General features: G+C 46.6%; 1 protein-coding gene across 1 annotated transcript; it reads right to left on the bottom strand.

The window, feature by feature from the left end:
* Window positions 1–6,937: 6,937 nt before the first annotated feature.
* On the bottom strand, window positions 6,938–11,479 carry GARIN3 (golgi associated RAB2B interactor family member 3). The gene is made up of 2 exons (XM_007528633.2): window positions 10,771–11,479; window positions 6,938–8,189 (listed from the first exon to the last, which is right to left on the bottom strand). The coding sequence occupies exons 1-2, from the start codon at window positions 11,374–11,376 to the stop codon at window positions 7,047–7,049; spliced, it is 1,749 nt and encodes a 582-aa protein (XP_007528695.1). The 5' UTR covers window positions 11,377–11,479; the 3' UTR covers window positions 6,938–7,046.
* Between the last annotated feature and the right edge of the window lie 2,016 nt (window positions 11,480–13,495).

Genomic DNA, 13,495 nt, shown 5'->3' on the forward strand with positions numbered 1-13,495 from the left:
AGGTTTGGGGACTTTGTTAGAAAGTGAACCACATGAGATGGAATTAGAGTATACTATGAAAGGAAAGGTCTCACCCTAGTAATGAAGCTGAAGGGTTGTCATTCCACACGTGAAGTCTCTGGACACAGTCTGAGGTGAAGCATGTTGAGATGGCAATCATTGCATTGATTAGGTTGTGATCGGCAGTTGCAATATTATTTGATATGGATTGGGAGAGGCATAGGGGAAAGTGGGCCCTATCCAAGGGTTCCAGGACTGGGGGAAGTAGAGGCTCTATAGTGGAGATGTGAGGTTCCTGCTGTCTCAGGGTTCCAAAAGACAATCAGTAGTTAATGTTATCATCACATTATTTGGTAATTGGGTTAACTTTGAAAAGTCCTTTTGTTAGGGTTTGCTGTACAGTACCCAGTATCTTGTATATAGCTGTGCTATTGGTTGCTTCTGATCTACTTGATCTAGGCTTTTGAGAGAGTCTGCATATCAATTACACAGCCTATATATTAAAAAGATTCAGTCTGTGTTTTAAAAAACTTCGAGACATACAATTAATTTTCCCCCTCTCATATTAATTAACTAGTGATTTATATGACTACATTTTACTAGGAGTGTACATAAACACCATTCCCACCACCAAAAGACTGTGACCCATCCCTCCCACCCACTCCCACCCCCCACTGGCCCAGGAAGCTGCATGTCTACCCCTCACCACAGGGTTTTTACTTTGATGCCCTACTTACAATTTGGTCAGGTCCTGCTTTTAGTTTCCCTTTCACATCTTCTTAGTCAACTTCTGTTGATGAGTGGGATCATCCCATACTCATCTTTATCTTTCTGACTTAGCTCACTTAACATAATTCCTTCTAGCTCTGTTCAAGATGGGTCAGAGAAGGTGGGTTCATTGTTCTTGATAGCTGCATAGTATTCCATTGTGTATATGAACCTGGGAACTTAGAGACTCAGGCATGAAAGTCATTTGCATAACCAATAAGCTATCTCCCCTGCCTTATTAATCAATTAAATTTTAAAACTTTATTTTATTCAATAGAACAGAAAGAAATTGAGAGGGGAATATAAAGAGGGAGTGACAACGACACGTGCAGCACTGCTTCATCACTTGTGAAGCTTTCCCCCTGCAGGTGGGGAACTAGGGCTTGAACCTGGATCATTGTACGTGGTAGTACCTATACTTAGCCAGATACACCACTACCTGGCCCCCTATTTATTTAACTTTAAGAGTACTGCTTAGTTCTGATTTATAGTGGTGCTGGGGATTGAACCTGGGACCTTTTATGTCTTGGACATGAGCATCTGTCACAATGCTGTCTTATTGACATTTCCCCTGGCCTGAACCCATTTAATGTAAATCTTTATGGTCCATGACTATTATAGTGTTGTGCAAAGTATCATTACTGATCTAAAAATTCCTTGTGCTTAACCTGTTTATCCACCCCTCACACCAAATCCCAGGCTACCACTAATTTTTGTGCTATCTCCATAGTTTTTCCTTTTCCAGAGTGTCCTATAATTGGAATGTTATAGTTCATAGCATTTTCAAATTAGCTTATTGTACTGAGTTCCTCTGTATCTCTTCCTGTTTTGATAGCTCATCTGTTTCTATTGCTGAATAATCTTTTATCTACCTCTACCACAATTTACTTAACAATTTACCTACAAAAAAAGCATCTTGTTAAGCGCAGGTGGCGCCAAACTCAAGGAATGGCAAAAGGATCCAGGTTTGAGGCCCCGGCTCCCCACCTGCAGGGGAGTCGCTTCACAGGCGGTGAAGCAGGTCTGCAGGTGTCTGTCTTTCTCTCCTTTTCTCTGTCTTCCCCTCCTCTCTCCATTTCTCTCTGTCCTATCCAACAACAATGACATCGATAATAACTACAACAATAAAACAACAAGGGCAACAAAAGGGGAATAAATAAATAAATAAAAATTTTTTTTAAAAATTAAAAAAAAAAGCATCTTGGTCGCTTTCAAGTTTGGCAATAATGAATAACACTGAGATTATGACTAAACCCACACAGGGTTATGGGTAAACATAAGCTTTCAACTCCTTCAGCAAAAATGCAAGGAGTACAGTTGCTGGGCTGCATGGTAAGAGTGTGTTTCCTTCAATACCAGGCCCACAAGCCATCTTGTGTTTTTTGTTTGTTTGTTTTACCAGAGCACTCCTCAGCTGTGGCTTATGGTGGTACAGGGGAGCAACAAGCCATCTTCCTAAGCACCTCTACCATTTTACACTCCCTTTAGTTCTTGTTCCAGCTCCTCTCCAGCATGCTATGGCTTCTGTGTTTTGGATTCCAGCTATTCCCACACATGTGCACTAGCATCTCCAAGAAAGCACTTTGAGGGATCAATGCTCTTCTGGGAGGGCATCTGCTATACTACCAGCACAGGTTCCAGTTCCTAGTATACCACATAGAATTGTTAAGGCACTAGAAGAAGCTTTGGTACTTATTTATTTATTTCCCTCTTCTTGATGGGAGAAGAAAGAAGGAGATGGAAGGAAGGGAGAAGAGGAAAGAGGAGGTGGAGAAGAAGGAGGAAGGAGGATGAATGGGCTGGGCTGGGCTGGGGAAGCAGCATAATGACTATGCAAAAGACTGCTGAGCTATGCTCTGGTCTCTGTCTCTTTGTATACTTACTTATCTTTCTATGTGTGAAGCTCTGAGGTCTCAGGTTCAATTCCCAGGACCACCATAATCTAGTATGCATGGTTCTAGTCAATCTCACTCTCATTAAAATCAGTAAATAAAATGTATAAAAATTAATACAAAATATTTTTACAGGAGCAAGAATCTTTTTTTCATATCAGAATATGTATATATTTTTTGAACTGGTATCTCATTGCTGTCTTTATTTGCATTTCTTTTTTTAATTTAATTTTTTATTTATAAAAAGGAAACATTGACTAAACCATAGGATAAGAGGGGTACAACTTCACACAGTTCCCACCACCAGAACTCTGTATCCCATCCCATCCCCTGGAAGGCAGCTCTGTTCACCACTACATCACCAAAACAATCCCATCCCCTCCCCTGATAGCTTTCCCATTCTTTAACCCTCTGGGAGTATGGACCCAAGATTATTGTGGGATGCAGAAGGTGGAAGGTCTGGCTTCTGTAATTGCTTCCCTGCTACTCCTAGGCTGTCTTTCTCTTTCCCTAGTGGGGAAGGGCTCTGGGGAAGCAGAGATCCAGGACACATTGGTGGGATTGTCTGTCCAGGGAAGTCTGGTCGGCATCATGCTAGCATCTGGAACCTGGTGGTTGAAAAGAGAGTTAACATACAAAGCCAAACAAATTGTTGACCAATCATGGACCTAAAGGTTGGAATAGTGCAGATGAAGAGTTGGGGGCCCCTCCATTTTGTAGATAGCTAGTAGGCATATTTTAGTTATATTCCAAAGGGCCTGTGGCTATACTAGTGTTTTTGTTGTTGCTGTTGTTGTTGTTGTTGTTTTGCCTGAGCGTGTAATCTGATATGAAATGGAATGTGGTGTTCATTGCTTCCCTATTCAATCTCATCATCTCACAGATACTCTGGTGGCAAAGGTAGGAAGTGGCACAAGGGTCTCTGTTAATACATTCCCTCCCCAGATATTCTTCCTCACTGCAAAGGAGGTCAAGCCACTCCCCTGACAAAATAACCCCACTGGCATCCCCCTGCTTTTAGATTGGGTGTTAAAGTCCTCCCAGCCTTGCAGACCTTGTCCTTTGTTCATTTGCTACCAAAGTGATACATGTCACTGTCACAAAATACTTACTTTTATCTGCCTGGGGAGATCAACCTGATGCCCCAGTTGATAGCTCCCTCTGAGAAACATACACGTAGTCATGTGTGCCTCCTGATGAACCACTAAGATTAAAAAAATATATGCCAGAATTGAGCAGCGCTCTGGTTAAGTAAATAAAATTAAGAAAGAAAGAAAGCTCTTTAGGATGTTGGATGGAAGAACATCAGAGGAGACTCTAAAATCCAAAGCCAAAGCTCTAGTCTGTCACTAGCCTTTGTAGCACTCAGCTTTTGCCATAGTGTGAATTGGGGGCTGAAGGACCAAGGATTGGAAAGAGTATGCTGTGTCTCTCCTTACTTCGCAAAGACCCAGGAGGCATCCCCATAAGCCCTCTCAGGCCTTGGAGACAGGCCTGTCTCTCCTAGCTGTCAACTCCAAGAACACCTTGATCCCAGGATCTTGGCCTTATACAGACAATCATAGGATGGGCTTCTCCAGGTGTCCACCAGGGTCTCTGAGAAGTAGCAGGGGGAAGTGAGGGACAAGGCATTCTAGGAAGAATGGTGCCTGGGGACCCTCAAGGGAAGCCCTTCTTAGAGGCCCTGGTGGACAACTAAAAAAGCCCACCTTATGACTGCATGCTTTGGTTCTGCAGAGAAAATCCCTGCTTTACATTGGAAGCCTGACTTCTGTCCCAGGAGACAATGCTGTGATAAATGAAAAGGGACTAAGAATTGAAAAGCAAGGCAGATGACTGCCAGGCTCAAGCAAGTGTGTTCTCTCCAGAACCAATTTTTCTCAGCTGCAACTTTCAGCATCAGCTTTTACTATTTATTGTTAACAATTCAATGATTTTTATACGTTTGAGGTATATTTATATATTTTTTAATGAAAAGGCAATGCAATCTTTTACTTTTTTTCATTTATAATCTCCTTTCTAATGTACTAAGACCTTTATTTTTTAGAATGACTTTCTAAGTGCTTATAAAATTTACATAGTTCATTTATATCCAGCATTTTGTATTGCTCCATTCTTTTCTTTTTATTATTTTCTATCAGCATTATCTCTATGTGCCTGCAGAGTTCTACAATTCCTGGAGGCCCTTTTTTTTTTTTTTGATAGAGGGTGAAAGTCAGGGAGGGTAAGAGAATCAGAGAGAAGAGGAGACACCTATAGCATTGTTTGTGAAGCTTCCCCCATGTAGGTGTGAATTGAGGGCTTGAATCTGAGTCCTTGAGCATAGTAAAGTTATATTATTAACCATGTATATAAACATTTCTTGGTTCCAGAAAATTTTCTGAAGATGTCTGTCTCCTAGAATTATTACACACGTTGAAAGATATCATCAGGCTTAGATATTTTGTTCTCTCTCTCTCTCTCTCTCTCTCACACACACACACACACACACACACACACACTCACACATTTTTTTGCCACCAGGGTTATTGCTGGGGCTCAGTGCCAGTACTATAAATCCACTGCTCCTGGCAGCCATTTCCCCCCCCTTTTTTTTTCCTTCCATTTTATTTGATAGGACAGAAAGAACTTGAGAGGGAAGGGGGGATATAGAGGGAAAGAGAAAGACACCTACATACCTGCTTCACCACTTGTGAAGTGTTCCATTGCAGATAAGGAGTGGGGGCTTGAACCTAGGTCCTTGCACAGGTCCTTCCACATAGTAGTACTATGTGCACTTAACCAGGTATGCCACTGCTTGGCCCCCTCTTCATAATATATATATATATATAAAGGGGGTAGGGGATGAATTGGTTAAGATGTTTCCAAGGCAGTGGCTGACACCAGGCTGACATCAATTGAAAAACCAGCCTCATTTCAGGGAGGTTAGATAAAGCTACAATAATGGAGCCCTATGGACACACACCCTTGGTTAATAAAACCATCCACATCCTCTGAAAGCTCTTTGTTGTACCTCCACATCACCCTCCAGATAGCCACATTCCTGGACTTTGTACTTGTCACATTTTGTCTTTGTTTTCTCTACACTGTCATCAAATACAGACCACCATGTATCTTTGGTGTTTGTAAAGTGTTCTGCAAATGGAGCTATCTTATATATGTTTTTCTGACTTGCCTTCACTACTGGACACTCTGTGATATGTACTTGAGCCAATAGCGGCAGAATTTTCACTGTTGTAGAAACTGCACCACAGGCACAGACCAGTTTAACTTTTCTCCCTTTAGATGAATATTTGGGAGCATTTCCAGAGGTTAGGTACTATTGTCAACTGTTCTAAACACTCTTGGCAAGCCGAAGGGAATGTTTCTCTAGGGCCCACCCCTGTGAGCAAAAACTGTTCCTATAAGTTCAGAGCTGGGATTACTTCCTGTGCAATGGGTCAGAGAGTAAACATCATAGACTTTGCAGCCCAGGCAGTCTCTGTTGCTGCATCTCAAACTTCTCATTCTAAGTGAAGACAGGGCCTGCAAAATAGCTTATCTGAGCAGTGTGCTTGCTTTGCTAGTGTATTACTCAGGTTCGAGCCCAGCCCCCACCACACTGGAAGAAGTTTCAGTGCCTTGATTTCTTTCCATTTCTCTGAAAAAGTTGGACTAGGGGAGTGAAAGTCCAGCAATAACTTAAAGGATTAATTATCTAAATAAATAAAATAACGTGAAAACAGTCACAGACAATATATTGAAAAATAACTATTGCTGTGTGGCAATAAAACTTTCTTTAGAAAACCAGGCTGCTGGAAAGAGCCCTTGGATTGCCAATTCCTGATCTAGATGATAAACCCCATGAATTCTGGTTGCTTGCTTGGATGGCTGCCCTCTCTCCATCTTCCTTAGTGTCTCCTGAGTGCAAACAAGTCCTGTTTTCACTTAGTCTGCAGACTGGAATATCTGTGTGCAGGGATAATCCTCCAAACCCCTTTGGGGAGAAGAGGAAAAAAGGGGGGGCATGGAGACATGGTGGAGGTGATATTGTCCAGCCCAAGTCTGAGATTTTTACAGCTACAGTTTAGAAGAAGCAAAGGCAGAATGGGCTTTCAGCAGGCAAGATATTCCAGCTGGATCTACTGATCCAGAAGGTGCTGAATGGATGTGGGGGTGAAAGTGGGGGTAGGGGTCTGGGGAGGTGGGCTCTGAAGTTTGGAGTCTGGAATCTTGGACTAAGTCACAGATAGAAACCATTGTGAGAACAGAAACTTCCAGGGAAGACAACCTTTGTCTTAGAGTTGTATGTTTCCTTTTTATTAAAGACAGCTGAAATGGACTCTCTAGGAGCAACTGGTTCCCTGGAACAGGGTCTCCTTCCCGGCTTACTGCCCAAGCTCCTGCTTAAACAGATTTGGCTTCAAAGACTATGGTCTCCTTTGTCTCAGATGTTACTGACCCACAGATCTCTATGTCTTGGTTGGGGGAGGTTCTCTCCATCTTGGCCTTGACATTGTGTGTCTCCACCGATTTGGCCACGATGTCCACCTCTTTGTCCTTGGAGGTAGCATGTGACTTCGAGGTCGAGCTGGCTTTGAAGCTCCGGAAGAAAGAGCCGATTTTACTGGATTTCTTACTCAGGGAGCCTGAGCTGTTAGTAGAGCGGCTCCTGCCCACTTTGTGGCCCATCCTGGACTCCTTGCTGGTGGAAGTGTGGCTGGTGCTTTTGTGAGTGCTGTGTCCTTTGTCCCTGGTGCTATGCTTCTTTTCCTTCTTGTCTTCTTTCTTGCTGCTGTGGTGGCCTGACAGCGAGCGGTGGGATGATGACTTGCGGCCGGACTTGTCCCCCCGGCCCCGGTGGTGGTGACTGTCCCCTGCCCTCCGGTGGCGGGAGCTCTTCCTGGAGGAGGACTTCTTGTCGTCTTTCTTGTCCTTTCGCTCCTTCTTGTCTTTCCGGGGCTCAGGGCAGGGTGGGGGCACCCGTTGGCTCCCGTCGCGCTCGCTCATGTAGCCCTCGCTCTGCAGGGTGGACACCAGCGGTGGTGGAGACTGGCCCTCAGCGCCCGTGGTCACCGCACCCGCGAACACCACGCTCAGGCTGCTGCCCTGGGCCGCGCTGGTCGCCGCCGACGACGCGCCCAAAGAGGTGGAGCTGGTTGTCCCCGCCAAGGCCAGGCCAGCGCGCTCCGAGGACAGGCTGGTGGCACCCGCGATGGCCGGGGCCGGGCCGCACTCGCAGCCTGAGGTCCTGGTCAGCACACCCGCCAGAGACGCGCTCACCGGGCCCCCTGCCTTGCTGGCAGCCAGGCTTACAGCGCCCCCTGTGCCTGCGCTGGAGCCGGTGCCCGCCATGGCTATGGCCCCGGAGGGACTGGCCCCTGAAAGGGCCAAGCCTCCTGACAGGGAGCCCGGGCCCGGGGGCACAGCGTGGCGGGACTGTGGGATGCCTTCTCCCCCTGCGTAGGCTGCTGATGACACGCCATGCACGTCACGGTGCTTATGGTGCCTGCCCTCCTTCTGGTCCCCTTCTCCGTGCAGGTCTGCGCTCTGTGCCAAAGGAGAAGGGGCTAGTGAGTTCGGCAGGACCAACTGTTCCTTTCTCCTTCCCCAAGATCAAACTGATAGATCAAGGATGTATCAGGAGAAGAACCACTGAAAATCAAGTCTTAATTTCCCTCCTCAAGCAGCCCCGTCAAAGCCTGTCCCATCCCTCCTCTCCCCCAGGTTTTGCTGGCACACCCTCAGAGCTGCAGAAAGCATTGGAACAGCTCCCTATCCTCATGCATTTTTAAATTTCTTTTAAAAAATATTTATTGCATAGAGAAAAATTGAGAGGGGAGCAGAAAATGGAAGAGACACCTGCAGCACTGCTTTACCACTCACAAAGCTTCTCTCACATAAGTGGGATCCAGGGGCCTGAACCAAGTCCTTGCAGGTATCAGGTGTGTCATGGCCTACCCCCATACATTTTTAAGTAAAATTTTTAATTACCACTAGGGTAATTGCTGAAGTTGGGTGCCTCCCTACTCATTCCCAATGGTCATTTTTTTTCTTTCCATTTTTGTTTTTGATAGAGACAGAAATTGAGAAAGTGGAGATACGAAGAGAGAAAGAGAGAAACCATCAGCACTGCTTCATTCCTCAAGAAGCTTCTCCCCTGCAGGAGGGTGGGGTGGGGACTTGAACCTAAGTCCCTGTGCATGGTAACATGGGCACTCAATTGGGTGCACCACTGCCTGGTTCCCATATACTTTTATTTTACATACTGGCTTCTTATTTTCCTATAGGATAAATTCCCTGCAAAGGGATGGGTGGCACAGAGGGACCAGGTGTTTGCCACTGGGTGACTGGCAGGAATTAAGCCTGCACAATTTAAGATCAGCACAAGTACCTTCCAGAAGGTGGTGCAGTGGATAAAGCATTGGACTCTTAAACGTGGGCCCTGAGTTCAATCCCCAGGAGCACATGTGCCAGAGTGAAGCTTTGATTCTCTTTTTCTCTCTTCTCCTATCTTTCTCATTAATTAATAACTAAATATATTTTAAAATAGTAATAATAAGATCAGCATCTGGGAGCCCATTGATAGCTCACCTGGGAAGGTTCCTGCTTTGTCATGTCAACAATCCAGGTTCAAACCTGACCCTCACTATACTAAGGGTAGCTTTGGAGCTGTATGTCATTCCCTCTTACACCTGTCTTTCTGTTCTGTGTCTTCCTCTCTGAAAAAGGTCAACTCAGAGCTGTGAAGCAACAACTACCGAAACAGATCAGCCCATGGTAGCTAGCATGAAATGAAAGAAGGACTTCCTAATTACTGACCATATCCCTCAGTAGCTGAGACTATCTGGACTGGGGTCAGTCTCTTCCTCCACATTCAATCCAGGTAGTGTCAGCTATTGAGGGACAGCAACCCTTGGGACAGCATATAAGCCCGGAGCTTATGCATATGAGCCCAGAACAGCTGATGCCTTAGTTCTTTCTGTGTCTGGGGACAGTTTGGAGAAACCCTTGGAACCTCCCCAGTGCCTCACCGTGGTGACCCTTCAGACCCTGAGCCCTTTCCAATGGAATGCATCTACCATCTTGTCCTCAATATTATGTGTCTCCAGCGAATAAACCTTCAATGTCAAATTGACTTTGAAGCTCTGGAAGAAAGAAGAGATAAGGGGGCTGGGCAGTGGTGCATCCCATAGAAATCACATGCTCAAGAATATATTCCCAGTCTCCCCTTTCAAGGGGGAAGTTTCCTGAGAGATGGAGAGTGCTACAAGTGTCTCTCTGTCTCTCCTCAGTCACCCTTTGCTGCTTTTCTCTCAACTGCTATCTTTAGCCAAAATAACAAAGAGCTGATCTTACTAGATTTCTCTATCAAGGAGCCCAAATAGTTGACAGAGCAGCTTTTGACCACCTTCTTGCCTACCTTCTGAGAAATCCTGGCCAAGGCATCTTGCTGGGGTTTTTCATACTCTGCCACCAGGTGAAGATATCAAATTCCCCCTCCACCAGTTATTAAGGTACTTTTGAGATCAAAACACTCCTCACCTCAAATCCACAGTTACTTGGAGCTCTTGATAGAAACTTCAATTACAAGCTGCTGTTCTTTTTCTATCCCTCAGTGCCCACCACAGAGCCAGGAGGGGAGGGCAAAAGGACTTCTGACCAGTGACTTTATGGGGCCCCCTCCTTGATGCTTCCTGAACATTTCAGGGACTGGGGGGGTATCAAAGAGCATGGGTGACTTCATATGGTCCTCTCCTTGCTGCTCCCCCAAGGTCCTCTGCCTTATTCCTGGGTCAGTGCAGGAGTTCTGGAGGTAGGGAGGGTGTCAGAGAGGAAGCACTAGTGACATTGTGGGGCCCTTCCTTGCTGCTTCCCTGAAGTCCTCTGCTCCATTCCTGAATCACTGCAGGTGGATTTGGGGGGAGGGAAGGGGGGATGGTGTCAGAGAACACCAGGGACTTTGTGGGGCACCCTCACTGCTTATCCCCTAAGGCCCTCAGCCTCATTCCTGGGCCATTGCAGGAGGGCTAGGGGAGGGAGTGAAACCAATGACTTTGTGGGCCCTCCTTGCTGCTCCCCACTTCCATTAAGACGCACTGCCTGGCCCCGGGTCTTAATGGAAGCTCACCAGAAGGCTCTTGTTGTCTTCGATGGCGTCGTGGGTGGGGGCTGTGGGGGTGCTGCTGCAGCTCTCCACCGGTGGCCGCAGGAGGTAGATGAGCTTCTCCCAGTAGCAGAAGAGGTCTTCGCGGGCGTCGGAGGAGGGGCAGAGCTGCAGGTAGAACGTGCGGCCAGTGGCCAGCTTGAGGCGCAGCTGCTGCTTCTCTCGGTCGTGGATGGAGATCTTGACGAACTTCAAGGGTAGCAGCCTGGTGAGCTCCAGGGCTTTGGCGGGCTTGCGGGCCCTGCCCTTGGGGGGCCTGGGGGGGCGGGCGGTGTGCTCCTCGCAGACCTTGGCGGGCCGGGCCAGCAGCATGACGTCGGGGAGCGGCAGGATGGGGCTGGTGGAAGCGATGCCCACGGTCACCATGCGGACACGGTTGTGCACGTCGATCACTTCCCCCTTCTTGCTGATCTGGATGAAGTCGCTCTCGAACATGGGCGCGTACTTGAAGATGTCGTACTCCCCGCCCCTGTAGAGCTGCCGCTGGAGGTCGCCCATGGAGGTGTTGAACACGCCCATGGAGCGGTAGCTGTGGGCTGTGTAGTAGGGTAACACACACTCGCTGCTCATGTTGCTTGGCGCTCGGGGCCGCTCCGCCCCCCGCACGCAGAGTCCTGGAGAGAGACAGACGGGGGAAGGCGACCGCCCATCTCCCTGCAGGACTCTGCTCCCACTTCCTGGCAGCCCTGCCTTTAGTCCGCGCGGTCCTTTGTGACCTGTCACCATCACACACCCCTTTGTCCCAGCCTCCTCCGAGCAGCTACCCTCCAGGGACAGGGTCACTCCTGTCAACACCCCAGGAAACCGTCTCCAGCTCTGGGGAATGGTGGGTGGGTTGGAGGAGGAGCCGAACTGGTTATGCCTGACGTAGGTGTGAGTAGACAGGATGTTTGTTCTTTATTTAGTTGATAGGGCAGAAAAATATCGAGAGGGAAGGGTAGGATAGGTAGAGAGAAAGAGAGACACCTGCAGCAGTTCTTCACCACTAGTGAACTCCCCCTCCCCCCGCCAAAGATGTAGACTAAAGGCTTGAACCTGGTTCCTTGCACACCATAATGTGTGCACTCAAACTGCTGTGCCACTGCCCCCCTTTTCTTTTAAATTGCTAACAAGGTTATTGCTGGGGCTCAGCAATAAAATCCACAGATTTCCATAGCAATTTTTTTTTGAAGGGTTGAGAAGGAGGGAGGAATACGGAGGGAGAGAGAAACCTGCAGCACCGATTCACTGCTTATGAAGTTTCGCAAGTGAGGACCTGCAAGTGAGGACCAGAGACTTGAACTCGGGAATTTTCATGTGGTAACATGTGCATTCAACCTTGCACCACCACATGGCCCATGGGTGCTTATTTCTAAAACAAATATTGAGTTGCTCTTAATTTATAAAAGCATGGAACTCTTGTCAATAATCCTGGGTGTTGTTTCCCATTTTCTGGGTGTTGTCACAGCTTTTCTGGTAATCACCCTGCTCCTGCAAATACATTTTTACATCAGCTGAAGCATGTTGCAAAGTCCTGGAAATGAGTTGCATTTGTGCCAAGAGCAGGGCTCCATATTGGGGTTCCTATTCTATCTCTATACTGGTCCTCATTGAGTGGATAACTCCCTCTACCAGAGTCCCATTTGAACACTGGTTTCCTGGTGGTTTCATTAAATGTAGACTTAATGAAATGAAAAATAAGATTTTTTTTTCCAGAGTACTTGTTCAGCTCTGGCTTATAAAATGGTGCTAGAGATTGAACCTCAGACTTTGGGACTTCAAGCATGAAAGTCATTTGCATAACCATTATGCTATCTCTCCAGCCTGAAAATCATAATCTTGTGGTGTGGAGTTGAGGATCCAGATGCAGAACCAGATTTTTCCTGTCATTGTGACTCAGCCCAGGACTTTTTCTATGCCTCCTGCTAGAGCCGCAGGGTTCACCATCATCTTTGCACTCTGCACCAAATATGGCATTGCTGTGGTCAGCCATGTATGCCCTGACTCCTTGGGAGCCACAGGAATACACAGAGGGCCTGCCTGAATCACCAAGGGTTTCCTGCCTGACTTTGCCTGTCACTTCTCTCTTGATGTCTACCTGATAAACCCTTGAGGCTTTGTTTCTTGGAAAAGTTCTTTCAAGAAATCATAGCCAAGGCATCATTTTGGTATTTTTGGTACTCTTCCCCCAGGTGAAGATGTCAAATTCCCCCTCCCCCAGTTAGAAAGTTCCTTCTGGGGGGGGGCAGGGGGAAGAGGGCGGCTGGTGGGGGGAAAGAAATTCCTCCTGAGACCAACACACACATACACTCACACACACACACACACACACACACACACACACCCCTCCACAATTACTCAGGGCTCTTGACACAGACTTCAACTTTAAGCTGTTCTTTTATCTCCCTCATGACCTAGTGCAGAGCCAGGCAAAACAGATTTTCAAATCAATTTTAACTTACTGATGTGCATTGAGATTCATTCTTCCACTTGTCTATTTAACATAACTTATTGAGCAAGTACTATGTTAAGACAGGCTAGATTGTGGAAATCCAAAGATCAAGTTCAAAAAAAAATTTTTTTCCTAAAGAGCCCAAGTGACTTCCCAAAACAAAACAGCAAAGCAGTTTATATCTTATTGTAAGGAGATAATTGCTAAAAACTAACATGATTAAGTTTAAAGATGAAAAGTGAGATTATCTGTATTGAA

Source organism: Erinaceus europaeus, chromosome 9 (genome assembly GCF_950295315.1).
Source record: "Erinaceus europaeus chromosome 9, mEriEur2.1, whole genome shotgun sequence".
Lineage (NCBI taxonomy): Eukaryota > Metazoa > Chordata > Mammalia > Eulipotyphla > Erinaceidae > Erinaceus > Erinaceus europaeus.